The 26,980-nt window shown below is 34.4% G+C and overlaps 1 protein-coding gene across 4 annotated transcripts in view; it reads right to left on the bottom strand.

Moving 5' to 3' along the window:
* Nucleotides 1-26,980, bottom strand: part of LOC149079943 (protein TANC1-like) — a 97,912-nt gene that overhangs the window by 40,260 nt on the left and 30,672 nt on the right. For 2 of the 4 annotated variants that reach the window (XM_089238836.1, XM_089238839.1), the window contains exons 2-5: nucleotides 12,211-12,411; nucleotides 6,173-6,286; nucleotides 4,328-4,393; nucleotides 888-1,097 (exon numbers count right to left, since the gene is read on the bottom strand). In XM_089238836.1, the coding sequence (XP_089094962.1) occupies nucleotides 888-1,097; nucleotides 4,328-4,393; nucleotides 6,173-6,286; nucleotides 12,211-12,411 (591 nt within the window). The remainder of the gene's footprint in view (nucleotides 1-887; nucleotides 1,098-4,327; nucleotides 4,394-6,172; nucleotides 6,287-12,210; nucleotides 12,412-26,980) is intronic. The other 2 variants (XM_089238838.1, XM_089238840.1) reach the window with 1 other exon arrangement.

Consider the following 26,980-nt stretch of genomic DNA (forward strand, 5'->3'; position numbering starts at 1 on the left):
AAGAATCTCTGAGGTTTCAGTGGCATTTTAGTAATGCTGCTTATACGCTGGAGGGACACTGAAAAAAGATCTCACTCGAGTGAGAATTTCAGCTCAAGCCACTCCTGTCTTCACAGCCAATGGCTGAATAGCACCAAGTACAAAAAAAACAAAAAAAACACACAGTATAACTAAATCTAATCTAATTTGTGTTTTATAAGGCCTCATAAATGTTGGATATGGCCTTTGCAACAAGACCCAAAGAATAATTTTCATTGATGATCATTTTAATGATCTCATAAATAAAAGTTGCTTGAGGCTTCAGAAATCCTAAGCCCATTCTTGATAGAGTTGCCTACGTGCACTAGTGCATGTGTGGCTACAATGTCAATTTTATAAAAGGAATTGCAATTCATAAAAGTGATCTGGAATCTTGCATATTTTTTTATTACTATGAAAGTATTTCATGCTGCTTATAAGCTGCGTTATAACAAATCTTAGTCACTGAATGTTTGGACTACATAATAAATGTGTTTTATTTGAAAACAAAACTTACATATACAAAGCATAGCAATATATTTTCTTCTTCCATTTATGGTTGAAATAAAATGAGAATAAGAAATGTTGAAGAACTCCCCCCCCCCCCCACCTCTACCAAGGAAAAGGAGAATAAGAGATTCAGTCAAAGGTGCTACAGGATAAAATTGAAGGATTTCCCATAATTTCACTAATAATTCAGAATAATAATTTATTTTTATTGAGTACAGGCAGTTCCAAAGTTGGCTATATCTTTTGAAACCTCTAAACATATGGTGTACTGTACAGAATATGTTGGTGGTTTGATAGAATTTCACAAAACATTTTTCACAAAATTCTGAATTCATAAAATTCTGAATATTTCATCTTACCAGAAGAAAGTGTTGATCCTGGGCTGTTGTTATATGTGTCATGATTTCTCGTTTTGTCAGAACTCTTTTTATTGGTGATAATAGCCTTATCTTTGGTTCCTTTGAAAAAAGAATTATTTTTTTCAATTGATATTTCAGTCATTTCAAAGTCCATTTGTGAACGATGCACTTCAATGCTTGATATATCACGATTGAAGTAAGAACCCTCATCTGGAATTAAACAAAAAAGTATTTTAACCAAGTTTATAGGCAAAAAAATAGAATTTAAACTTTATAATTTAAATTTCAACTGCTGTTAATTATATAAAAAACAACACAATACACAGTTTTTGATGTAATGAAATGATGGACATGATAACTTTATTTCAAGTTAATGAAACAATGACTGTACCCTTTGGAAAAAAAAGAAACCATTCTTTTAGATAGCACACACATTAAGAAAAATCTGGAAAATTGTTTATAGATAGTTTTTGCTACTCATATTGGTAGAAGGGTAAAATTCTGACAGATACTTTTTATGTGGAAATTATTATTTTTTACAACACATGGATTACCACCATTGTTATTGAAAAAAAAAATTGTTTACTGTACTTGATATGAAATTTGTTCAGATACTAGAAGAGTAATTTGCTACCAGCAGATATACACTTTGACTCAGTAATGAACTTAAAAATGTAATTTATTGGAAGTCGTTTATACCAAATTATATATGAGAATGTTACATTTTAAATCACAATAAAATAATTTCAAGTTCATATTTTTATTTTCATCCGTGAAATTTTTCATCCTTAGTCCATAATAGAGATCCATTATCTGACTAAAAAAATGTTTGTATTTTGTTGATCATAGCCATCAGTTTTGGAAAAGTCCATTGTAGATGCAATTCTTCTGTAATAATTTTTTTAGGAATTTCTCCCACAGACGGTAATAAAATTTTGTAAATACAATTTTTCAAAATACAATTGGCGCTTGTTTTTACAAACCCATATGGTTGTGGAAAATGGTTCGTAAAATCTGACGTTTGTGAGTGGGAAAGACATTTAAAGAAATGGTATATTGGTTGAGACTATAACGTTAGTTTGCAAAAACATGCAGTTTGTAAATTGGAGGTTTGTAAAATTGAGCATCAACTACAGTAACTTATAATGAAATATTTTTTGTTCATTTTTCACTTATACAGAAACTGATAGTTTTGTTAAGTAATAAGATAGAAAAAAGTTATAAGGTTCATTGTATGTGGGTTCATTCAGAGACAAATTTACAGGGCAACAGGGTGCAGTTCTAGGGCTGTATGACTAGTGCTGCTAAATGGGGTGCCACTTCAGGAATAAGGAAAAAAAATTGCAGAAGAAATTGGAAATAAAAGTTTTGTCTTTTAAATTAAACCTATAAATATATTAGATGGAATAATTTGCAGAGAGGAAACCATAGTTTTTAGTGCATATACTTGACGTGTGTATATGAATCTAAAAGTTTTCTGGAGTGGCTTATATGCCAGAGGGCATTGAAAAAATTTGTCACACAAGTGAGAATTTTTTCATCTCCAGTTGTCCTGGGCTATAACCTAGGGTGGCAAGTTCAGACAGGCAGCATATCTGATGGATACGTGGTCAAGAAAATTTGAATAGAAGAAAGGGGCAGGCAGCTAACTTTTTTATATGCTTCAAGTGGTAAAATTATTAATCTGTCTCTGGATCCATCATAATATTAATACATCAATCATCCCCCTTACAAAAAGGAATGGAGCTGACACCCAGAATTTAGCCAATCAGACACCCTGGGAAATTAATATAAGGGACCTGCTATAAAAGTTCTAGCCTGAAAACCCACCTTGGCCTAGATACTCCTTTTTGAAGGGGAGGAGGCTGGAAACGGGTGGGTCTCGTGCCCTGGACAGTGGACTACTGGGGATACAAATTTCACAAATTGATTTTTTTGGCCACTTGTTCAACATTATAGCACACCAAAAGTACACGGTTGCTGCAGTTGAACAAGTATTAAGCTGTAGCTGTGGACATGTCATCATTATTATAGAAGCATCGTTTTTCTAAGGCCCATATAGTACCTAGTTACCCCAATATAGCATTTATGACCTAAAAATATTGAAAATATGCAAGCATTTATGACCTAAAAATATTAAAAAGATGCAAGCATTTATGACCTAAAAATATTGAAAATATGCAAGCATTTATGACCTAAAAATATTGAAAATATGCAAACATTTATGACCTAAAAAACCTGAAAATATGACCTTAAAATTAAAAAATAAAACTTTATAATTTTCCCCCATTATTTTATCTCTCCTGTTTTAGTTAATGTTTCAGTTAAATCCACTACTGCACTACCGGTATGATTCAAACCCAGGTCCTCATAATGTGAATCTCTCGCGATGCCCACATGACTGCATAGTGACTACTATCGGTTCTGAAAATGTTCTCTCCTAAGGCCTAGAAAAAATTTCATAACTTTTTACTCTGAACACTCAAGTTTAGACACTGCCAGAATTTAAAAAAAGGAGGGAACAAACGCTTATAACTACCAAACTTGAGGAAGTGGAAATTTATGGGAAAAAATTTGAAAAAAAAATTATTTTGACTTTAAGAAATAATGCAAAAAACATTGTTATAGAGCTCTGGAATTTTTAATGTTGGGAGCGTGATGGCAAAATGAAGTCTACCCCCTCCTGACCAAAACTCCCTGTGCTTAGGCATAATAGCATAATGAAAATGCATTGAATATGAAGATTCTGAGTGTCTCAATGAATAACATCTTTCTCAAGTGCTTGGCATGCCATTCAGAAACTAGCAAAAGGATCTTCTGAGAACAAAAGAAGTGGGTACTGGGAATGCAAGTTTTTTTCAAAAAAAAAAGAGAAGAATCCATTTTAAGAGAATGCTATGTATCTGAAGAAAATGTCCATAGACTAAAATTTTTAGTAGTAAAAAAAGACCAAAAAAGTGATCTACTGCTTGTAAATTCCTAAAATATGACAGATTGTTGAAAAATGCTTAAAATATGAAAAATAGCTTGAAAATGCACAAAATATGAATTGTTATAAAAAAAATATGATGTCATAAAAATCCAAGCTTTAGTTATGAGTATGGAGTAGAACATTGATGTGTATTCTATATGAATGGCTCCAACAGAATGAACACTTTGAAAACTTCCACTCAAAAGTCTCACTGGTATGGAATTTCTTAGAAATGGTAGAATGAGTTAAGTCTACATAATTTTTTATGAAAAAAAAAAAGAATGTTTTGTTCTTCCCTTCCTCCAATTACTCAATCATAAACTTGTTTTATATGCATACATAAATTATTTTTTTTTATTTCATGCAATAATTCAGACAGGCAACAATGCATGCTTTTGGTGATGTAAAAAGCCCAATAGTACATTGAGATAACATAAACATGCTGGGATCTAACTGGAGCCACCTTTACCTTTATTCCATTCAAATGAAATCTTTTGAGTCATATAAGGTGCAATACGATGCTGCTGCGCGAACTCTAACAAAAGACAGAAATATGACAAACCACTTACATCATGAGTGAAAGAGACAAATATCTTAAGTAATAAGTAAATTAAGAATTTAAAATATCTCAGCTTGGTGCCATCTCATAATTTGGGAGGTGATGAAAAAAAATGTCAATTATTTTTAAAATGTTTTGAATGGATGTAAATAATCCTAAATGAGAATTTCAGACATAATATATAGTGACAATAAAATTAAATAGTTGTTATTCAAATAAATCCCAATTGTTAATAATGTACATAAAGTTCAAACAATAACATACAATAAATGATGGCAATTAAAATCAGTGCCATCTTATTAAATGGGGCCCTTGCCTTTTTGAAAATTTTTCTGAGTTGCATTTCAAATGGGGGCGTTACTTGTGAAATAAGTTGGTGCCAATATCATCTAATAATATTCTTCACTGTATGTTGGACTAGTGTGTTAGCTTTTTTATATCATTCTTGAGGTTTAATTGTTTCATAAGTATTCAAAGTTTACTTAATGTGGTAACTTAATATCTCTTTGTGAACTTAATCTGTGAAGGTTTTAATTAATTTAACTTCCTAATTAACTTCTTAATTAATAAAAAATAATTAATGGTATATCCACTTAAAATAATTTAACATTGTGACTGTGAGAAATTTCATATATAACAAAAAAAGGAAAAAATATTTTTTTATTGTTAAAAAAATAATTTCAGGACAAAAAAAATTTCTATCAAAAATTAGGATAAGATTTTAACCCCTAAAAAATTACAAAAAAAGTTACTCAAAAATCCAAAAATTGTTTCTATTGAAAATTCTGAATTTTCATCAGTTCTGGAGTTATTTTTTTCATTAATTTTAGAATTATTTCTTTCATTAATTCCAAAATAATTTCTTTCATGAATTCCAAAATAATTTCTTTCATGAATTCCAAAATAATTTCTTTCATGAATTCCAAAATAATTTCTTTCATGAATTCCAAAATAATTTCTTTCATGAATTCCAAAATAATTTCTTTCATGAATTCCAAAATTATTTTTTAAAATTAATTCTAGAATTTATTGTTTCATAGTTTTCAACCATTTTCTGAAAATGTGTCAGGCCATGACAAAAAGCTCAGAGGGCCAAATGTAGGAGGTAAGGTGTACCAAACATGAACTCACCAAATTACGAAGTGCATAAGAGAACTGCCAAACATTGCTAATATAGGTCATGCGGTGCACTCTGAGCACCTGGTCAGAAGAAGGTATGAATGGACTTTCTCCCTCTACTTCTATACCTCCTCTAAGAGTGAGATCTCTAGATAAAATGTAAACCCATGGGACTGAAAATTTTGTTTGCATCTTAGAGGAGGAATAAAGTAAAATAAATTATACACCTCCTCTCTATGGTCTGCATAGGGAAGTGTCAACCAGGATTCATTCCTCACAAGTTAGGCCTAACGCAAACATAAAATTTTGGGGTCTAAAATTCAATGTGCATAACTTGGCCAATCTTGGTTGTAAGAGAATGGTTTTTTTTATAAGATGCCAGTGTATGAATAGTTTTTTTATAGACATGATTTATTATTAGAACCCAGGGACCATATAAAAAATTTTTTCATAACTTTTCCAGAAATATTCTTTTTGACTTGCATGTCTTGTAGGATAATGGATAACCACATTAGCAATATTTTTCTGATTGAAAGTTTTCTTCAAGACTGACATTTTAAGGCGGATTATTGGACAATAGTATTTTTGGACACCCCATATATAAAAATAATTAGAAAAAAATGAATTTATACTTACTTTCAAGCTGCTGTTGACTGTCAATACTGATAGTGTTAGGACGAACTTCAATTGCTGTCTGTTTCGGCAACATATTTGAGTTTGGCCTTCTGGTCAGTATACATTTTGGCTCAGCTGTAACAGCATGAGAAAAACAATTAAGTATTTATTTTAATATTTATTTATTATTTTTTTCACAGTCACAAACTTTATTCAATCAAATTCATTCAAAAACCCAATACAATATAATGTATTGATAACATATATATGAGTGAGTTGTCTAGAGGTAATTATACCCGTACTGACAACCAATCAACGAAATCAATGATCATAGTCAAAGCAATTTTCACAGTCGTATGTAATGTACATGTTAATAATAGTCATAAACATAAAGCGGCAATTTTAATTTATACCAAATACTTTTCATCCAGTAATATAACTTAATATGGGCAGTTAAAAAAAGTCATCTTTTTAAAAACCAAAAGCGGATTTATTGCTTTTACGCGAATGCGCATTATTCAAATTTTACCGCTCTTCACCCGATTTAGGGGCGGCTCTGGGGCTGTGCGGCCGGTGAGGCGCAGCTGCAGGAACGGCGTGAAATCAGGGTGAAGGGAAAAATTATTGCAAAAATGTTTAATTTGCAAATTTCAGTCAATTAATGTATTGGATGTAGTGGCGTAGCCAGGTTTTGGTGCCGCTGTAGTGGTCAAGTGGTCATAGTGACAGACTAACATTGCGAAGTCCCGGGTTCGGGCGTAACTGTTGGTGATCGGCTGAAGTTGGTTTTCTGTGGCTCCAAATTTCAAGGCGTGAATGTGAGCCAATCTCCCCGTTAAAGTCTCGCCACAGAGAGCAACAGGTCTACAAACAGTACAAATATTCAATAATTGCACTTCACTTCTGAAATACAGATGGCAGCACTGCAAAAATCGAACACAACTAGGGTTACCTTATCCGAAGACTGAGAAAGGAAGACATCTGTGCCCCGACCACCTAGATAACCTATCTATATAGTTATATAGGAGGTCGTGTCTGTGCACGCACCCCGGTGCTAACAAGAAATCCCCGCACGCACCCTTAGTGACGTCACTTATCCTAATTTTCCCAATAGATGGCGCCACTATTCCGACACAAAAAACCGGCCACAACAATAATTTTTCCCAACACTGAAGCAGAACCACTAAAAAAACAAAAACAGAAAAAATTCTTTTAATTTCGACCGCTATTGGTGAATGCGCGTGGGAAAAAAAACAGAAACACTTATATCAATGAAGAAATATATGTTTCAAAGTGGAGGAAAAAAAAACTTCCCCAAAAAATGAAAAATAATTCCGGAAACCTGAAAAGGAGGAGTTTTATGAACCGAAACGTAGTTGACGCTTGAAATGACAACAAAAAGGAAGACGGTTGGTAACCCTAAAGATAACACTAGATACGCACTCAGACTGTTAGGTGCTTACACTTGCGGCACAACACACTAGGTAGAAGGTAGTTGTCCATGGCGATAGACTCGAGTTGCGCTCGGTTTGAAAGAAAGAAAAGAAAGCCAGGGTTTGGTCAGTGGGAGAGCAAAATTCCGAAAGGCGCCTTTTTTGTTCCTGCTTTAGGCGCAAACTTAAAATTATGCATTAGTAGAAAGAACTTGAAATTTTTCAATTAAAAAAAAATCAAACTAAATTTATTTTTTGTTTTCAGTTGTTGTTATTTTTCAAATTGAATAAATTACTTTTGAATTTACGGCGGCCCACTGATTGAAGACGCGCCGTGTGCAAAAACACATGGGCACGTAGAAAAAAAAGAGAAAGTGCTATAAGCGATCAAAATGAAAAAACTGTTACGAGTTACGCGTTAGTCTACACGTGTGTCGCAATGGTGAACTAAGCTTTCACTGTCAACTTTAATCATAAGCTATAATTGTGGATAATAGTAATGCTATAATTATGTGTTAATTTAAATGTTAATAAACAGAAGATTATGATGATCAGTGATCAACACTCATATCTTCAGTGGTGACTCCATGGAAAGATTGCGCAACCTTCAAGCATCGAAGAACAACGAGGGACAGCATGGACGGAGATACGGGGGGGGGGGGGATGGCGCGGCGGCATCGTTTAAACTTTTTCCAGGGTGGGAGCAAAGAATATTTGTATATGGCGAAAACGCGTGGGCGCGTGAAAAAAAAAGAAGTGTGATAGGCGATAAAAAGAAGAAAATTTACACGGTAGTCTACACGTGTGGCACAGTGGTTAAAGATTATCTCCGTACGATCTCCATCTAAATTTTGTTAAAAGCCTTCACTGCCAACTTTAATAATAAGCAATAATTGCGGATAATAGTAATGTTATAATTATGTGTTAATCCAAATGTTAAGAAACAAGATTAGGATTATCCGTGACCAACGCTCATCTTTAAATTGATTCATTTATTTCAATTTTTTTAATTAATTTAAAAAATGTAAATAATATGTTTTGTGTACAAATACAGACACCAAACACACAATTGGGAAATCACCCTAAAAGGTGGGTGGTAAAAAATTCAGATTAAAATATAAAAAAGAATAATAAAAATAAAATAAAATATATATATATAAATTCTTCCTCTCCAAAATTTATCCAATATATGAAAGCACGTATAAATCTTCCATGCTTCCATTCAATCGCTTTCATCATGTTACACTCTTATCGTAAGCACATATGGCATGCACACTACAACTACTCAATCGTACATGTACTTCCAAAATATTTCTCTATAGAATTTTCTAACAAATTGGTGCATGTCGAAAGTTCTTTTTTATATTATACCTGACCAAGGCGACTTGAATAAGGATAAGGCTGTATCCAGTGGTTATATGCGAGACCATAACGTATCTATGATGTCATATGGTTATGAATGGTTTGTGTTTGAGAAGTTTTGCCATCTGTTTTCCATATTGGAAGAAAAACTGTTATGCAAATACCACGTTGAAAGCCTGCCTGCTCTCTGCGGGAAAAATTTTCAAACCGAAGACCGGTTGGCATTCGTACCTCGAAGTTGGAAAACCGAAGAAAAATTGGGGATATACGTGCCATGAGTTAACTAACACACCGGTCATAACTTTTTCCAGGGAATAATTTCTCCGATTCAGCGCACTGCTATACATGCATAATGATGAAACAAACAGTGATTCAAAGAAAAGAGAAACTATGCCATGAAAAAAAAAAGAAAACGATTCTGAGAAAATCACATTTTCTGCACAAAATTATAACATTATCAACTATAATATAGTGCAATATAGATGACTGTAATTTATTCTGTCATTCTTTGCATGTCAGAGCGATATTGACTCAAGACTAGAGTTTTTTTTTATTTCACCCACCTTTAAAAAATCCTTTTGTGTTTTATCTTGGGTTTTTTAGGGCTCAGAAGCTCAGAGCTGTTTTCTACCTTTTCCTAGTCTTTAAACTGTCCTATACACAAGCTAGTAGCTCTTGCCAAGGCACCTACAGATAACGTGGCATGTCTAGGCACTCTAAATCTAGCCAAGTTTCTTATACATAAGCTGGTATTTCTAGGAGCTCAAGCTCTACCTAATGCGCCCAAAGAAAAGGCGACACTTCTTGGAGCTTGAATCCTAGCCATTACTTCATAGGTTCAGTGGTCTCTCCACGATAGGTTCCTACACCTGATTTCTTCAGAAGACGCCTTAATCAAAACTCTTGGTGGGTCTTCTCAACAGAACGAACATTTGGTGAACTCCATATCCTCAGAACTGAGGCATCTATGGAAGGTATTTCTAGGAGCTCTACCGAGAACGACCAATAGCGAGGAAAAAAGTTACAGCAAGAAGCGGACAAGATTTTGTCCCTTAATAAAGGCAGGAACAGGGCGCTGCTCTGAACATGCTTTCAGATGACGAGCTTGAGAGCAATTTTCAAAAATGGTAATGCAAAAACCACCACTTTTTCTGTTTCTTCTTCTCTTAAATGAATAGTGTAAACCCAATCGCTGTGAAACTGCAAGAAGCGCATATATAAATGGAGAGATTTGTTTTTCCTCACTCATCATTTTAGTCAATGAAGGTAGAAATGAAAAATTCTATTTTTTTTATCAATTTTTTTTGAAAATCATCAAAGTCATTTAGGAAAATACGCGCTAATGTAGGCAAAATTTTGAATTGGGAGCAATCGCTCTCCCTGCTCCCCCCTTGGCTACGCCACTGATTGGATGGCTCAATTTGCAGAGAAAACTAATTTTTGATCCGATTCAACAAGATGGTAACATAGCAGTGAGGTTTCAGATTCGTATTACTTGTGAGGCTTATACGCCGGAGGGGAACCGAAATGATGTCTCGCAAGGGTGAGAATTTTGTCTCGAGCCGCCGTGTACTGATCTAATTTAATGTTCTTGAAAAACAATAACCAAAATTTGCCCCCCCCCCCTCTTCCGAACTTGCCTTTCCGCCTGGGCTATAGACCATAGCTCCCTTATAGTTGGAAGCTCTTCATTTTGGTTAATGAACAGTTATACACAATAGAATACTATTCCCCCACAGTCGCTACATCAGAAGGCCATAGCCAAAGAGTGGGGGGGGGGGGGATCTAGGTTTTCCGTATCTCCCAAAATAACTTATTTTATGCAGGGTGATTCATGGGGCATACTTTAGGTGTTGATATAATCAGACCCGGGGTCTGGTACCTCGGGCCTGGACCAGAGGAGGAGGGGGGGGGGTGCAAATTTCACCCTTTAACCTCTTCAATATTACAAGGGGGGGGGGGGTGCCAATATTCGTGCTTGCCCTGGTTGACCAAGTATCTAGTCGCCCTGGATAAAACACATCTAAATAAGCATTTTTGGGCACAGAACGTGGGGTCAAATCGCAATAGCGAAGGCGATAGAGAGTGCTTTAGTCCGAGACTGCACTATAAAAGTTTGATAAAAGTTCTTTCATAAAATTTGAAAATGCAACCAAAATGCATCGGTTACATTCGAGCGAATGTAAAGGCTTATCGGTTGTTTTTTTTTTAGTTTTGTAAAAGATCTTTTATCAAACGTTTATAGTGTAATCCCAGTCTTAGAGTGTGAACAACAGCATCTCACCAAACATCATATTTTTCTTACAGACTTAGGCCGGGATATATAGGGCGTCCATAATTAAAATACCCTATTTTAAAGTAGCCTACAGACGAAACCAGTCATCAGAAAATTGTCAAATTTTGTGGAGGACTTCATGAAGTGATGGGAATTTGTTTCGGGGAGGAAGGGGGGATTAGTTACACATGTCGCCACCAGAGGGCGTTTTATTAAGAAATGACATATTTAGGCAAGCGTTTACAATTTTAACAATTGTTTAACACTTTTACAATTGTTACTGCAACAAAACATGTTCCAAATGATGGCCATCATTTTCAAATACCATGTGAAATCGCAAGATGGCATGTTCCATTACTGACCAAAGTGTGTGCGGGGAAATGTTCAGCACGTGGCGTGAAATGCTGCCTTTAAGGTCAGGTAAAGTTCTTGGATTGTCACGACTTACCATACGTTTCAAATGCCCCTAAAGCCAAAAATCGAATGGATTAAGGTCCGCGGATGCCATAGATTAGGGAAGTGCCTGCTGATGACACGTTCTTCTGTAAAATGTGTTTTAAGAACATTCTTAACACACACTGCAATGAGTGTAGAGGAGCTCCGTCTTTCATAAAGATTGTATCTGCAAGGCAGTGACGTGCTTGCAGAGCCGGAACAATTTCGTTCTGTAACAGCAATGTATTTCGCTTCCCGGTGATCGAACATGTCACTAGACCTGTAGAACGTAACTACTCGTAGAAGTAGGGACAGAGAATAAATGTTGCAGTAAATCCGCAAATCCACACCATACCGTCACTTTTGGTGAATGCAACCGAACCTCTAAGATAGCGTGCGGATTTTCTGGTTCCCAAATTCGGCAGTTGTGAGTACTGATTGCACCATCCAAGTGAAAATGCTTGAAAACTATAATTAAATTGAGTACATAAAAACTAACAATTGAGAGTTTAAATGATCATGATTGATAAGAGAATCAAGAAGATATTACACACCATGTGGTTGACAGAGAGGGCAACGATCAATCGTGAAGATACATGTGTAGCATCTTTGATGACCACATGTGTCGATTAGTTTTCGCTTTTTGCCTTTATCAAATGGTAGGCGACAGGAAGGACAGCAAGAGCTTTGATCTCCTTTATCTTTTTCAGGAATATTAGAACTGTCCTTTAGCATCCTGCGAAACCTTTTGAAATCTGAAAATAGTGGTTAAATATTTGCATAAATAATTTTCATACACATTATAACAAAACTTGATAACACTTGAAAGATTATGTGAATTCATATTTTAAGAGAATGAGTTAATAAAAATACCATCTCTCTATAATTTTTAGGAGAGCATCCATGGATTCTCCTAAATAGGGTAAAATAACCAAAATAATAATTGAAAAAAGAGAAGGCTCCTATATAATAATATGTGAGTCAACGCACGGCCGTCTTAGAGAGCACCTTGGGCCTCCGGGCAAAGTGATGTCCTGTAACTAGCTGAAAGTGCCTACCAACTTACATGCTTACTCTCAAAAATCGTACTACCGAATTTCATTATCACGAGGCTTCCTATGCACTTGAGGCCCCCGGTCAGTGAGTGGATGGGCCTATTAAGACGGCTACGGATCAACAAGGCCTAAACAAAGAGCCGAGATTTAAGCAAGAGCCTCCAAATGATTGAAGGTTTTTATTTCTACGCATACACGAGCTCTGAATAAATTGGGTTCACATCGCCAAAAGGAAATATTTTCTGTGAATAAATTATTAAATGAAAGTATTTTTATAGAATACTGTTTATCACAAGTAAACTCATTTCTTTCATCATACTGTACTTTATCGAAAGGCTCTTTATCAGTCTTCGGTTACATACTTTCACCATTTTTATTGTAGACGTTGCCACAGAATAGAGAAAAGTTGAGCAATAGAATCAATAGATCACCTGTAATTGTTTAGTTTCTGCGCATACACTGCCAGGTGCTCAAATGGAATTTATAAAAACGCTTGAAAACGTGTTTAGCACAATATAAACTTGAAAGGCTCGAACTAGATAGTAAATACGGTATTTGTTTCGCATCACATTGATTTGAAAGAATTTTTACTCTTTGGAAGAGATGAATCATACTGTGCAATTAAAACTACAGTAGTTACTTTCATTTTTGGTATGGTAAGCATGGGTTATGCCGAAATCTATCGAATATTGAGAAGTTGGAATGATGAGAGAATAGATAAATCTGAGATCGGCCATCTTCAACCTGTTGCTCGCGAGCACCATGGTGCTCCATGAAACACGGAGAGTGCTCAAATCTCGCCTCTGATTTCATGCTCGCGATCACTTGATCGAAGCTTCGAATAAACACCCTGTAAAAATTTCATTCAAGGATTACAATTAAAATGCAGATCTCAGGGGCATACTTATATCAAAGGTGCTGTAAGGGTGCTCTTTGTTTGATGGTGGATATAGGTGGTTCGCGCGACTAGAGAAAGGTTGAAGATTCCTGCCTGAGATGTAGAAAACTCGACGAGTCCTGTGAAGCTCCGTTGAACAACATGAAAATTGCCGACATCGTATCAGCAAATATCAGGTAAGCTACAAAATATATTTCTACACTCATAACGATCCAATATCTTTGTAAAAAAATCTACGTATTTCTTGCTGTTGGCCTGATTATTATAATGAACGGTTGAGACAATACTTACATTTGCAATTTTACAGAGGCGTTGGCAGGGTTTTGAACCTGTTGGAGCTCGATTTGAGTTTCATGTACGAAATTTCAATTTCTGAATCAACTCTGGGGGTGCTTGTATTTGCTCGAGACCCACAACACACCCAGCTCCGACGCCACTTCATTTTCATATAAAGGGATGCATAGGAAAGTCCGCGGAAACAACTTGGGAACGGAGAAAGCTACAATCACACATTTTAGATAACGATATGACGAAATGACTACGCCCGATCAAATGCGATAAATAAGCAGTACATAAAATAATAATTTGGGGGAAATATAAAAATTAAAATTCGTATACTCCCTCCATTAAAAAAAAATGCCAACTACGTAGTAAAATTTGCGCCTTTTTTATGAGATATAAATTTATCATGTATCATTCACGTTTTCTTGAGCGGGGATATTGGTGATTGAAATTTTTTAGTTTTGTCACTTTTTGCAACTATTGTATTTCAGTTCGCGGCTCCCTTGCCCAATCCATGGTTCGTTCGCGTCTCCCCAAATTAGTTTAATAGATATTTTCCCACATAAAAGATTTTTTCACTAAAGTATAAAAAAAAAAAAAGTACACAAATTAATATCTCTAGCTTGCCGCGACTTCTCTGATAAAGGTTCACGACGCTCCTAGGAGCCGCGACGCACACTTTGAGAAACACTGCGTTACGGGGTGAATTCATTTTTGTGCTTTGAAAATGAAATTGAAATGTGAATTTGAGCATAAAAAAGTTGAAAAAATGAGGTTAAAACACGGATTCTCCGAAATTAAATATAGGTTTGTGATAGAATTCGGAAGAATGGAAAAAGTTGTTTCTTTTTCTCACTCAAATTGTTTAACTCTTTAAGTGCTTTTTAAAATTTTCCTGATCCGCATTACAACTGCCACATTGGAAATAACAGCGAGTTAAGAACCCGAGGTATTTCGGGGTGACCGAAATAAAGCAGATCAAGTTTTACACTTACCAAAAAAACATGGCAATTTTAACGCCTAGGGCACATATATGGGCACATAGCAATAGGGCACATAGCAATGTGTCGTGATACCTAATTACTGTGTGCATTTATTATATAATTATTGACTGTAGGTGTGTTCATTGGAGCTGGCTGTGCTAGCAAACTGGTGAGAAACCCCACAGAATCACTTTGCCACAGGGCCCATGATGCTATTTTGACAGCCCCAGAGGGGGGGGGGGCGTATTTATTATATATATAATAAATACGCGTATATGGCGTATATGGCAAGTTCGAAAGGGCTGCGAGTTTAGGGAATGAGTGGTAAAGAAAATTAGACCACAATGGGAGGAGAGGGGCAAAAACCCCTTCTTGCTCCAGGCGAAGTAATAAAACTGACCAGACGGTGTGCACAATTCATTAAACGAGGAGGGACGGATCGTTATTTTTTTTTTCTTTTTTGCTCCAACTCATAATGTATGTGCTAGACAAATTCTCAAAATGTCGAGACGTTTCAAGTCCAACAAAACTATTGTATAGCTTCTTAGCCGTCATCATCCTACTCCCCTTTCCACCTAGTCTGAAATTCTGAAGGAAAAATTTTACCAATGGACGACAACATTAAATAAGCTTGACAACTGTAAGGGCGACGTATTAATTTTCGCAGATTATTACAGTTCTACTGCACAAACATCTATTACAACATTAATATTTGTTCCTCTCTTTGTTGATAACTTACTGGGTGAGTTTGAATAACATTTTTTTATAGCTAGAGCTTGAATATAAGCAAATGCATTCGTGCGTATGCATTAGCACAAATTTTGACATTTTTCTGTATTAATGCACACAAATGCATAAAATTGCATATTTTCTTCACATTTATCAACATTTTTAAAAAAAAGCAACATGACTGACCGAATCCATGATCCTAGGCTGAAATTTAATCAAAATTTTCGGTAAATTTAAATAATTTATTGACGATTTACCATATTTAATAATATGAGCTGGTGATTACATATAATCACCGGTAAATGTGAAAAACAAAATTTATTCAACTTACAAAAATAGTTGGTGACTATGGATAACATCCGGTGATTATGCATAGTAACCGGATTTATCGAATTTCCGTAGTAACGTATATATAGTGGAACTGTTTTAGTTGGGAAAAATTATTATTGTGGGGGGGGGGGGTCTTTCATAAAACCAGTTGTTCTTAACCTTTATTGATTCGCGTAGCCCTTTTTATAATTTAATTTCTATACCGGAGCCCCGTAGGCCTATCTGTTGTTTTTATCAAAACAAGATGAACTGAAAAATATCAAATTTACAAAAATTTATTTTAATTATATTAAATTTACTGATTTATATTATTCTCCTCGAGTGTCCCCGGAGCCCCCGGCAAGTGCACATGGAGCCCCAGGGGCGCCGCAGAGCCCCATTGTTCTAAACCATAGTTTCCCAAGCTGTTTGTTCCATCACCCCCTTCCTTCAAGCGAACCCATAGGATCTTCTGTTATGCCCATTGTTTCTATTGCCCCTCCTGGACCATTCCATCACACCCCAGGGGCAACATTGCCCATTTCGGAACATACTGTCATAAACGGACATCAGTTTGTTTTTTTTGTATATTTGCAGACCGAAGTGCCTTGAGATTTCGGAAATCTACTAATAATTCTTGATATTATAATGTACAGAATAACATACATTTCCTATTATTTATTAAAAAAGATAGAATAAAGAAACAACATAAAGAGATGCATTTTGAATGACAAAGATGAATAGGAAGCGAAACAAGAGTTTATAATTGAGTTCCTTTCATGCATTATGAATTTCTAATGAAGGAAAAAATAATCACATGGTGCTATGTAATGTATATAAAAAAATACAGTAATTTCTCTCCCTTGCTTAATTGCTATGTTTCAGCCGCAAGCTTTTGTCATGCTATTTATAATTACGATCTGCCCTAACTGAAGCTATTTTGCTTCGACTAATTTTGAGTTTCTAATCCAGCTGATTGCTCGTGAATGACAAGTTATACAGTACATGACATTATATACGCCTCAATATAGCCTTATAGCCCTAATAGCAATTAAGAATTTATTTGGCCGTGCTGCTCTGAAGCATAATATGAGTTTCTTATATTTTTCAAATAAAGCCATTGTATATGCTGTGTTCGTTTCGGCATTGATGCTTCTAAGCAACTTCTAAATATTCGATTTTTACTTATGAGCTGTTTATAAAGTTTCTATAATTACCAGCAGGATGGCTCAAATGAACAGGTCTCCTATTTCTTGACAAGCCAAGCAAGAACGATTTTTGACCCTTGTTGCATTTTGGAGGGACATACCAGGTGTGGAGGAGAAATATTGCTGTGCATTCTTCAAGAATGGCAAAAAAGCAAGTCGGCAAACAATAAATGACATTTTTATACTATTCATATCTATGTAAATCATATAAATACAGTGTGCTCTCTGAAGTGCGACAACCCACATTTTTTTAAATATTAGCAATAATTTTTTCCGTCATGTAATAGCATTCAGGGGGTACTCCATTTGCTTAATATAACACCTCAAAATTTTCTCCTGTGTATATTTGAATGCTTGCCAACTAAAGGGTTAAAGCAGTACACTCTGGAGCAGCGTTCTGTATCTAAACGAAAGTTTGGCGAGAAATAGTTATTGATGACAGTGGCAAATATACAGTCGAGTTTCCAAATAATTAAGTCTCTTTCTACCATTCAAAAATTTGTTTAAAAAAATTCAGTGTAGAGAAAATTAACTAAAATAATAGCATCCGGTAACGTTTAATATAGATAATCAGCGTTAAAGTGCAGTAATCAGCACTGTACTATTCAGCTTGATGAGGATGATTTAGCTCCAAAAATCAGATTGAAATATCATGTAGTAGAAGTATAATACTAAGTATACAGGGTGTTTTGTAAGTCTTATATATAATTCGGCCTTTATTTCATCAACCGTTGGTCGTAGAGGTATAGTTCCACTTTAAAAAATGCTCAAAATGTGTTCAGAAATCACCCTGTACCAGTTTTGTGAGTGCAAATACAGTGCGTCATGAAATGAAATATAATTTTTTATATGAATATCCTGTCTTCTAACTCCCAATTAGAAAGTTGTTGTCCTGTGTCTTTTGAGCCCAACAATAAAAATCCCAGGTTTTTAACTGCAACTTTCGCTAACATATCCGAATTCAAAAATCCGAGAAAATTTGGAAAACAACAGCATAAATGAAGGAAAAGAAAGTTGAGTGTTAGTTAAGGCTATTTTTCCCAACTTTTCTTCGATTTTTGAACGTTTGGTTGAATAAGACACAATTGGATATAAAAAATATAATATATAATTCTTTAATGCTTGAATATGAGCCAAAAAGACTATTATGAAAAGGAAGTTTTAAATTTTTTTTTCCGATCAGTTTATCAAGATATTTTCAAAAAAAATTGTTGAAATACATAACACGTTATTATAATACGGTAATCTTTCGGACACGATCGGTTCAGTAATAATTCATCAGTGCTTATCTTATTAATCAATTTTGGCCGATTAGTAGTTATTAATGACTTAGTCTAATGATTAAAAATTCAAGAGAGAAGTGTGTGTAATTACCTACATGTATATCAAGTCACTTTTCATACGAACAAGTTTTTTCGTTGATACATGTGTTTACTGTATATCAAAGCATTAAGTACTAAGGCAAAAACTATGTTGTTAAATAAGATGTATGTTGCTGAAAAAAATCAGAATAGGATAACAATTTAACAATCAAACAACTGCATCAAGTATATGAATACTGCCATGAGAAAAATGTATTTAGTTAAATACTTTTTGCAGTTGTGTGTCATACACTTATACAAAGACTCGCGAGAAAAATAGTTCTTATGTATGAACACAGTAATTCAATTATATTTTAATTGAAGATCTATTAAAGATTGCAATAGAACATAAAGATACACAGCAGAAGTTATGTGCACACTTCAGAAGTATGAGAAAAGATAATAAAAATCACAGAAATATCCACTATAAGTGCAAACTTGCTTGAAAAGTAGATTTTTTGATTGGTAAAATGTTTTCGCCTTGCTTTTTAAAGTATGTACCCCCTATAACTCTAACTTCAAAGACACTTCTATCGTGTAGAAGAATGTGAATAATCTATTTTCTATTTTTCTAGCACTTTGGACCACCCTAGTATTCTGTACAACTTTTTACACGAGACAATGGAACATCCAGTCCATCTTATGTAAACAGGCAGGATAATCATTTTATCATAAAACCAACAGTGGATCGTTCTATGTTTTCAAGGTCTGACTTTTTCTTGAGGTACGGAAAGACTACCCTTTTGTAAGGTTTGTTGTCGACTAAAGAAAAATAATGCGTTCTATCCAAACATATTTCGAGACACTGATTCAGCAAGAATTTAGAATTTAAGAGTGGCATCAAAAGGTTTCTTTTATAGAATAAACATTTTCGATCTTATGTTTTGAGTCCTCCATTCTCAGCCATGCGAAAATTTAGATTTATGTAAAGCTTGCTGTTATCTCAGTCCTCTGATTTTTTTTTCTTCTTTAGAAGTGAAGCAATAATACCTGACGGCAATTTGCAAGAACTTTATGCAGTATCTTCAACATGTGTACTCTTCGGAAGACTAAAAACTAGAATACGGTAATTTCAGATCTCTCATAAGTCCGAAAAAAGTTATAGTCATCGAAAAATAATTTGAATTCGGAGCATCAGACTGAATGGCTATTATTTGATGTCGTTCAATTGGCGTTTAATGATGATACTGAAATATCAAGTATTTCCCATAAAATTTATCTGCATGTTGTAATAAGGTAATAAGTTGTAAGCTGAAAATAATTGCAATTCAATGAATAGCGAACAATAATTCAAAGTATACATCAGTGAATTTTGAGAAAACAGAAATCTGAAACCTTTTTCCTTAAGCGTTTCTTCCATGCATAATATCAATATTCAGTTCAGCGTTTATAGCAATTATTTAAATTCCTTAAAAGTCGAAATATTAAAGATTTATAAAAAATATACGAGTACATTAAAGCGCACGAAAATAGAAGTCATAATTGAATTTGAAATCATATATTATGAAAAATTTAATTACAAAAAAAATTAAGAAAGGAACGAACAAAGTCACATATGAACGTTACGCTTGAAGCGTAGATCAGAAATAGATATTCCTCGAAGAAAGAGTGAAATCATGCACGTGGGTACGCTAACATGCCAAATATTCACAGATTGGGAAGTAGATAATCTTTGATTACGAAACTCATACTTCTATAATAGAAGGTGCCATCAGCCTAACAGATCGATAGAGCTCAACTTGCCACAGTCCCCTTTGCTCAATCTCATTCTTATAGTTATCGACGTGCAAATATCAGCTGAATTTTACGCAATCTGTAATACAGACAGAATATTTACACCCAGGCATTACAAATACTTTCTCCCTCAGTTTTTATTTATTTTTTAATTTACTATTTTAGGATTTTTTTTCTTGTATCTTAGAATTTGTGAGTGTAAATATAATCTAAACGGGAGAATCCTCCCCTAATAACGGAGTCTAAATTCCCTCCTATCATAGGCATAAGCCGTCTCGACCAGTGTAACGTACTTTAGAATTTTTTCGGTAAAACACAAACGATGCAAAAAAAAAAAAAAAAAAAAAAACTACCAAAAAAATGTTGATACTCATCTAATTATAAATAACTTCACCTCGAGGGGAGACGAAGCAACGGATACGGAGAACTATATATACGTATATATAAAAGACAAGGAACGTTTTAGTCAAGATCATGATGCTGGGTCATCCTATATGTGACTGACTGAAGATGACAGTGATAGCTAGTCACTTCCAAAATACTTGCATAGGCTTTTTTTTATTTCAAAAGGAGAGAGGGGGATTATGATAAAAAAAAATATATTCTCTTAGGTGTCGTATCTTCAGAAAATGGTATCTCTGTGCTGACAGTTTTAGTTGCTTATTTTTGTTGAAGGATTGCGTTCAGCAGGAAAAAACTTTTTCACACACGCTTTTTCAAGTTTCTCACTAAAAATTTTTCTCTCTTTTAGATAAATTATAAGAGTGAAAAATTGCTTATTCAAAAATTTTATGAGTATGAATAATCATATTAAGCATGTTCATAATTTTTTTAAGCCTCTTTGAGACCACGGTATGTTTTTACTTGCTAGTACCTCATTCAATGATCAAAATTTCCAAAAAACGCTGATGAAAGTGAGAACTTTTCCAACACTTCTTGAAATAATCATGATCATTAACGTGATGACATTCTTGTGGTTACGACGATGATTAGATAACTTTTTTCGAAGAATATCCTTGTTAATCTATTATCTCAGCTATTTTGACATTTCCAGAAACTAGAAAATTAGTGATTTTTCTAAGGTGTTCACATGAAACTGTCCTTGAGTTTTCGTCATTTGCGTTTTGAAAGCTAATGCTCAGCGCAAAAGCAACTCGGTCTATAGAAACCATCCGTGTAGCGTAGCTGTTTCGTGAAATGAAGCACGTGATACATGGGCTTCATATATCTAAGAACAGTTATTAATGTGACCGAAAATCAACAATTTCAAACAAATACTTTAATGGTGTATTTATATAAATATTTTAATAGTGTTTTTTGACATCAAAAAGTTGTGGAAAGAGCTTTAATTAGCTTTTCTTTTTGACTTAGAATGATAAGTTTTGCTTTAAAGTTCCCTCATCAGCTATCGTTTTTATTTTAATTGTGGTCCAAAACAGTTTTCATCAACCCAATACGGCCCAAAATGGGTTTCCTTCTCCCATTGTGGACCAGAAAACCCAAAAGTTTAAACACCTCTGCTCTAAACGTTGAGGATATTTTAAAATTGAGCATCAAATAATTATCAAGAGCTACAAACAAATATGTACATATCGTCCCCTCCATGCCAGAAACACGAATGTTCAAATTTTCACTTTTGAGGTTTATCAGCTGGTTGGATCCCTTATGTTGGTATCTAAGTTTTGCCAGAAAAGCGAATGTTTAACCCCTCTTGAAACGCATGATACAAAGCATTTTGATTGAAATGACACTTAGAGACATGGGCAGAGTAAATATCCAAACGTCATTTTCCAAGTTTTAGGAATTTGCGCATTCGTGCTTCTGGCATAAGGAGGACGACATATAAAATTTATACGTGACCATAAAAAAAAAAAAAAAAAAAAAAAAAAAATTAAATTTCGCTTTCGTTTGCGAAAACTCCCATTAAAAACCAATTTATGATTTAGGAAATTCTTCCTGAAATACCATTGTCTGTTTAAGAGTGAACTTAAAACCTTGACGATTCAATAGAGCTAATGTATTTTTTATCATAAATTAAATAAAATCAATTAAGGAAGAAAACCGTATATGTCTAAGAAGAATCACAGCAACTTTTAATTGACTAAGATAAACACACTAATAGTTTCTAATCAGTTCAGTTTGATAAGTTTTATTAGTTTCCATAGCACAAATTGAATAAAACTGGGAATTTCAATCAGCCTCTACTGATTATGTGGTGATCCATTTGTAAAATAAGAAAAAGGTTCTCCATATATACGTGTATATACAGTATATATAAGCCTACTTACAGAATAAATATTCCCCCATGATAAACAAGGGGGGGGGGGAAACCCAAACACTGTAATTATTGTATGAAGACACTTATTTTTTTTAGGTGAAAAATCATATAAAAAAATGGATATTATTAAAATACGTGTAAGCTATTATATTGAATGAAGAAGACTTTTCTTGTCCATGGAAGAGCATGTCGTATATTCTATCGTTCATGGGTTGGACAGAAAAACATTAATAACGAAGTTTAGAGGTTGAGTTGTAAAGTGTCCAAACTTGTCTTTGGAAGGGATGGCTTATTTTCTCAATGTGTATAAAGATTCTTTTAGTGTTTTCGTTCTACCTTCAGGCGTATTTTGTTGATTTTCAAGCCTCTGCTATTTTGATTATACCAGTAATAATTTCTGGATTATTTTCCATGTAATTTTGGGTTACTAGTCAGCGCGATGACATTTATTTCAGTGAAAGAAAATTCGTTTTTAAGTTATTACCTTGTGGAACGTCATAACAGTTCGACATTAGTTACATGTCATCAAAAGGGTAAAGAATGAAAACTGATATTTCGGGAGAAAGTAATCAATAACAATCTTATAATTGGATATTGCCACAAGCAGTTGATACTGCTTGTTTCATTAATTATATTTACAGCACATACTAATTAAGCAGTTTCACAAAAAAGTAGTTTTTCCCATGAAAGAAAAAATAGTTTCATCGTGATGTCACGCAAAGTTAAAAAAAGTTGATAAAAATTTTATTATGCTCGTATCTTTCCTTTTTAAACGTGTATCGTATTAATAAATGTGCGTAACAGACACGGGTCGAAACAATTTTTCTCATCATTATGCTATATATAATTACATAATATTTCTAGAAAATACTTTATGAATACAAAAACAATCTATCAATTGTTAGCCTAATGTGTGCTGGATCTATACTTAATAATTTTTATGGCTTTTCGTGCTAAACCTCGCTATAAAGCTTTCAATCACATACAGTCTGTATAATTTCTTTAACCGAAAAAGAAATAAAGTTCTATACCATAAACGATGATCCTTCGTGACAGAATAATTTATGATCTTCTTACCCTTTAAGGGTCAACAGATTTGTAACTCAACACATTGGAATTGCGGCAACAACGTAACTGCCGTTTAAACTACGTGTTTTTTTTCCCTTAGCTCTCTACCTCAAGTAAATGAATAAAGAAAAAAAAGGACCGTCTAAGGAAGTAAGTACTTATACAGTACAAAAAGAAAAACAAAACGGAAATGAAGAACAGGCAACTCACTTCTAATAATTACATCACGCGCCAAGATCTTCGGTTCAAGCCGACAAACGCGTTATGTTTGGAACCTCTTATGAAAACAAAGAACTCTACCATGAAAATTGAATTTTCCGCGTTAAGACTTAGACTTAAATGCCCGGATGTCCTAATAAATTTCTCTTACGGTCCATTTTTTTATCTTAGTAAGTTCGTCAATGCCCACGTAGCCATGAGTAATCTGATCTGTTGATCTCTTTTAATCACTATTTATGGTGCCTGTACAAGTACTATAGTTCGTTGAGAAGAAAAGTAAACATAACTGAAATTGCAACATGAACTGGATTTGCTCAGCACAACCATTCAACAAATGCCTGCCAGCAGAGTGTCAAGACAATTGAAACTTGTCTTATCAAGTCTTTGTCTAGATGTCCGGGATGAGACAAGAAATGTCAATTTTATATTCTTATTATAATCAGCCGATCAGACTCCAATAAAATGGAGCCAAAATCTAATGTTTTAACTTCAAAAATTAAATTTTAATTCACATGCGCATAACGTACGTAATGTTATCTCCTACAAATGTTTTGAAAATGCTGGGAGCTGAGGATATTATAAACTATGCAAAAAAACACTATAGTCCTCGATTATATTTGTACGTGTTACACGATCTCTGTATTTCAAGAATAGCTAAAGAAAATCATAACCACTCAAGATAATACGAGCAATGTCAGTTATATGTTAGTGAATCGGCATGCTCTCCTGTGTTAATCGGCATGCTCTCTGATTAAGCTATCAAACGTATCGTGAATTTATTTTCGGAAAGCAATAATAATGGATGGTTTCTAGATATGTAATGCTACGACCAGGCATAAAATCATGATAAAGTGAACGGATCACGTTATATGCTTTAAAATCAAAACGACTGTCTATCTAATAAGATAGAAGCAGGGTAAAATAAATGCGAGAGACCACCCGGAGAAGATAATTTGATGTTACTGCAATGGTTTTTTTCCACACGAACCCTTCATTTATTTATTATCGCTCAGGTGCGTAGATTGCTAAAGCAAACATTTATCGATATCTTTCTTGTCTGATGAATGATATAAGAAAATCGCTTTAATGTCTCTGCCATGCTTCCTAAATAATTAGATCGGATTAAGAAAAGATTCTTCTGCCTTCGGTTTTGATGATTGTTTCACTACCTAATCTCATCTATATTTCGATAGTATCATGACCTTCAATGATAATTTTTATCTTTATCACTTCTCATGACGTTTTGAAGCCAGCTTCTCCACTGTTAAAAAACAAAACCAGTACCAAAACATTCATCTTGTTTTGTTTTCTTTTGTGCTCGTAGCACGAAGCTTGTTATTACATATTTGCGGCATGTGTGTGCTTTTTTTTTTTACTTGTGTATTAACGAACGAAGCTGTGTTCTGACCAACCGGTTTACTACAATGATTGGGGATCGGGTACACAATTTAATGATGAGTTAGTTCTTTCTTGTCCAGTGCCTACTTGTAAGAAATAGTGGGGTTGGACGTAAGCACGCACGTTCTTTTACCAAACATGGGCCCTGCATAAAATACATTCACACATACGAGCTTTGTGTATGATATTATTGAGGTATGTGTTTGAAAGAGAGGGTATATTATAGATATAGCTGCGAGCAATACGAACGAAGGGAAAGTGACCGCATTCAAAACGAGCATGTGAGCTGTATGACCAGTCAGTCATCTACCCTCATCCTTTTATATATTTTCCTCATGATTACCTGAGGCAATGAACGACGCCTCGGTATGTCTTTCTCTTGTGATCTGTATTAATCAACACAAAGACCGATAGAAGCGAAGAATGATTGTAACGTAGAAATTCGATAGAAAAATAAATACATTTTTTTTTAAAGACTAGCCATTTATAGAAACTTTAGAAATTAGCCATTTATAGAAACTTTAGAAATAATGTTCAGTTTCTAAATACAGCGAAACCTCGCTACAACGATACTCGATATAAAGATAAATCCCTCTAGAACAGCGTTTCTCAAAGTGTGCGTCGTGGCTCCTAAGGGTGTCGCCAACTTTTGCTAGGGGCGTCGCGGAGAGCTGGAGATATTAGATTAGCGTGCCTATTTATGCTTTTAATATTGGTTCTTTTATATGAGAAAATATCTACCAAACTCTTTTGGGGAGCCGCAGGTGACAGAAGTTTGAGAACCACTGCCTTAGAACGATATTTTTGCAAATCTTGTTTGGAATTGAATATGGTCTGACGTTAAACTCCTCTCGATATAACGATATCCCTTACTACGACAAACCCCCTCTATAACGATAATTTTTTAGCAGATTTTCAAACAGCTACAACACAATATTCCACTCAAAATATCCTTTATTTTTTTTAAAACTCGTCACATATTTTAATTTTTCCGAGGACGTACGTCTATCTAACAATATCGATATTTGGTACCACGTGATCATCGAAAGTTTTGATGAAGTTTTCGGTATCGTTACTTTTTGCGTGATACACTAAAGTGTAATACAATAAACCTCTTTACAGGGGCAAATACATTTAATTGAATTTTATAACAAAAATTAGAAACTTTGCCTGGTTTTTAATTTATACAAAAATTGCCACGTTTTCAAGACAAATAAAATTTAATTGGTCGAATGGTCGAATGGAGAGCCGAAACACGTCGACCATTCGACCAATTAAATTTTATTTGTCTTGAAAACGTGGCAATTTTTGTATAAATTAATTGAATTTTGCTTAAGGGCCATTCAAGTATTACGTCAGCAGATTTTTAGCAATTTTTGACACCCTTCCCCCTTGTCAGCAAACGTTAGCAAAACACTGACCCCCCCCTCCCCCTTGTCATCAAAAGTCAGCAAATCCAATCCCCCCCCCCCCAATGCTGACGGAATACTTGAATGACTTCTTATCAACTGATCAATTAAATTGTTTTGTGTGTTTGTGAGGCGAATAAACCTCAAAAATACATTTTTTTAGTGGTACTAATGACACCGATTTAGAAAAGATGCCAACCAAATAAATTTGATGGCACATGATGAAAATTATGCCTCTCGATATAACGATAGCCCCCTGCAACGATATTTTTTCTTGGTCCGGAGAATATCGTTATATCGAGGTTTCACTGTATGGTCAGAAAAATGATAAAATTTGATTCAAAACCTAAAGACTCTTATAGAATTACGAGGATAAGGAATCCAATTTTAATA

The sequence above is a fragment of the Pholcus phalangioides genome, unplaced genomic scaffold, assembly GCF_987345545.1.
Source record: "Pholcus phalangioides strain wild (caught in Gottingen) unplaced genomic scaffold, Ppha-v1.0 ptg000011l_1, whole genome shotgun sequence".
NCBI classification, from domain to species: domain Eukaryota; kingdom Metazoa; phylum Arthropoda; class Arachnida; order Araneae; family Pholcidae; genus Pholcus; species Pholcus phalangioides.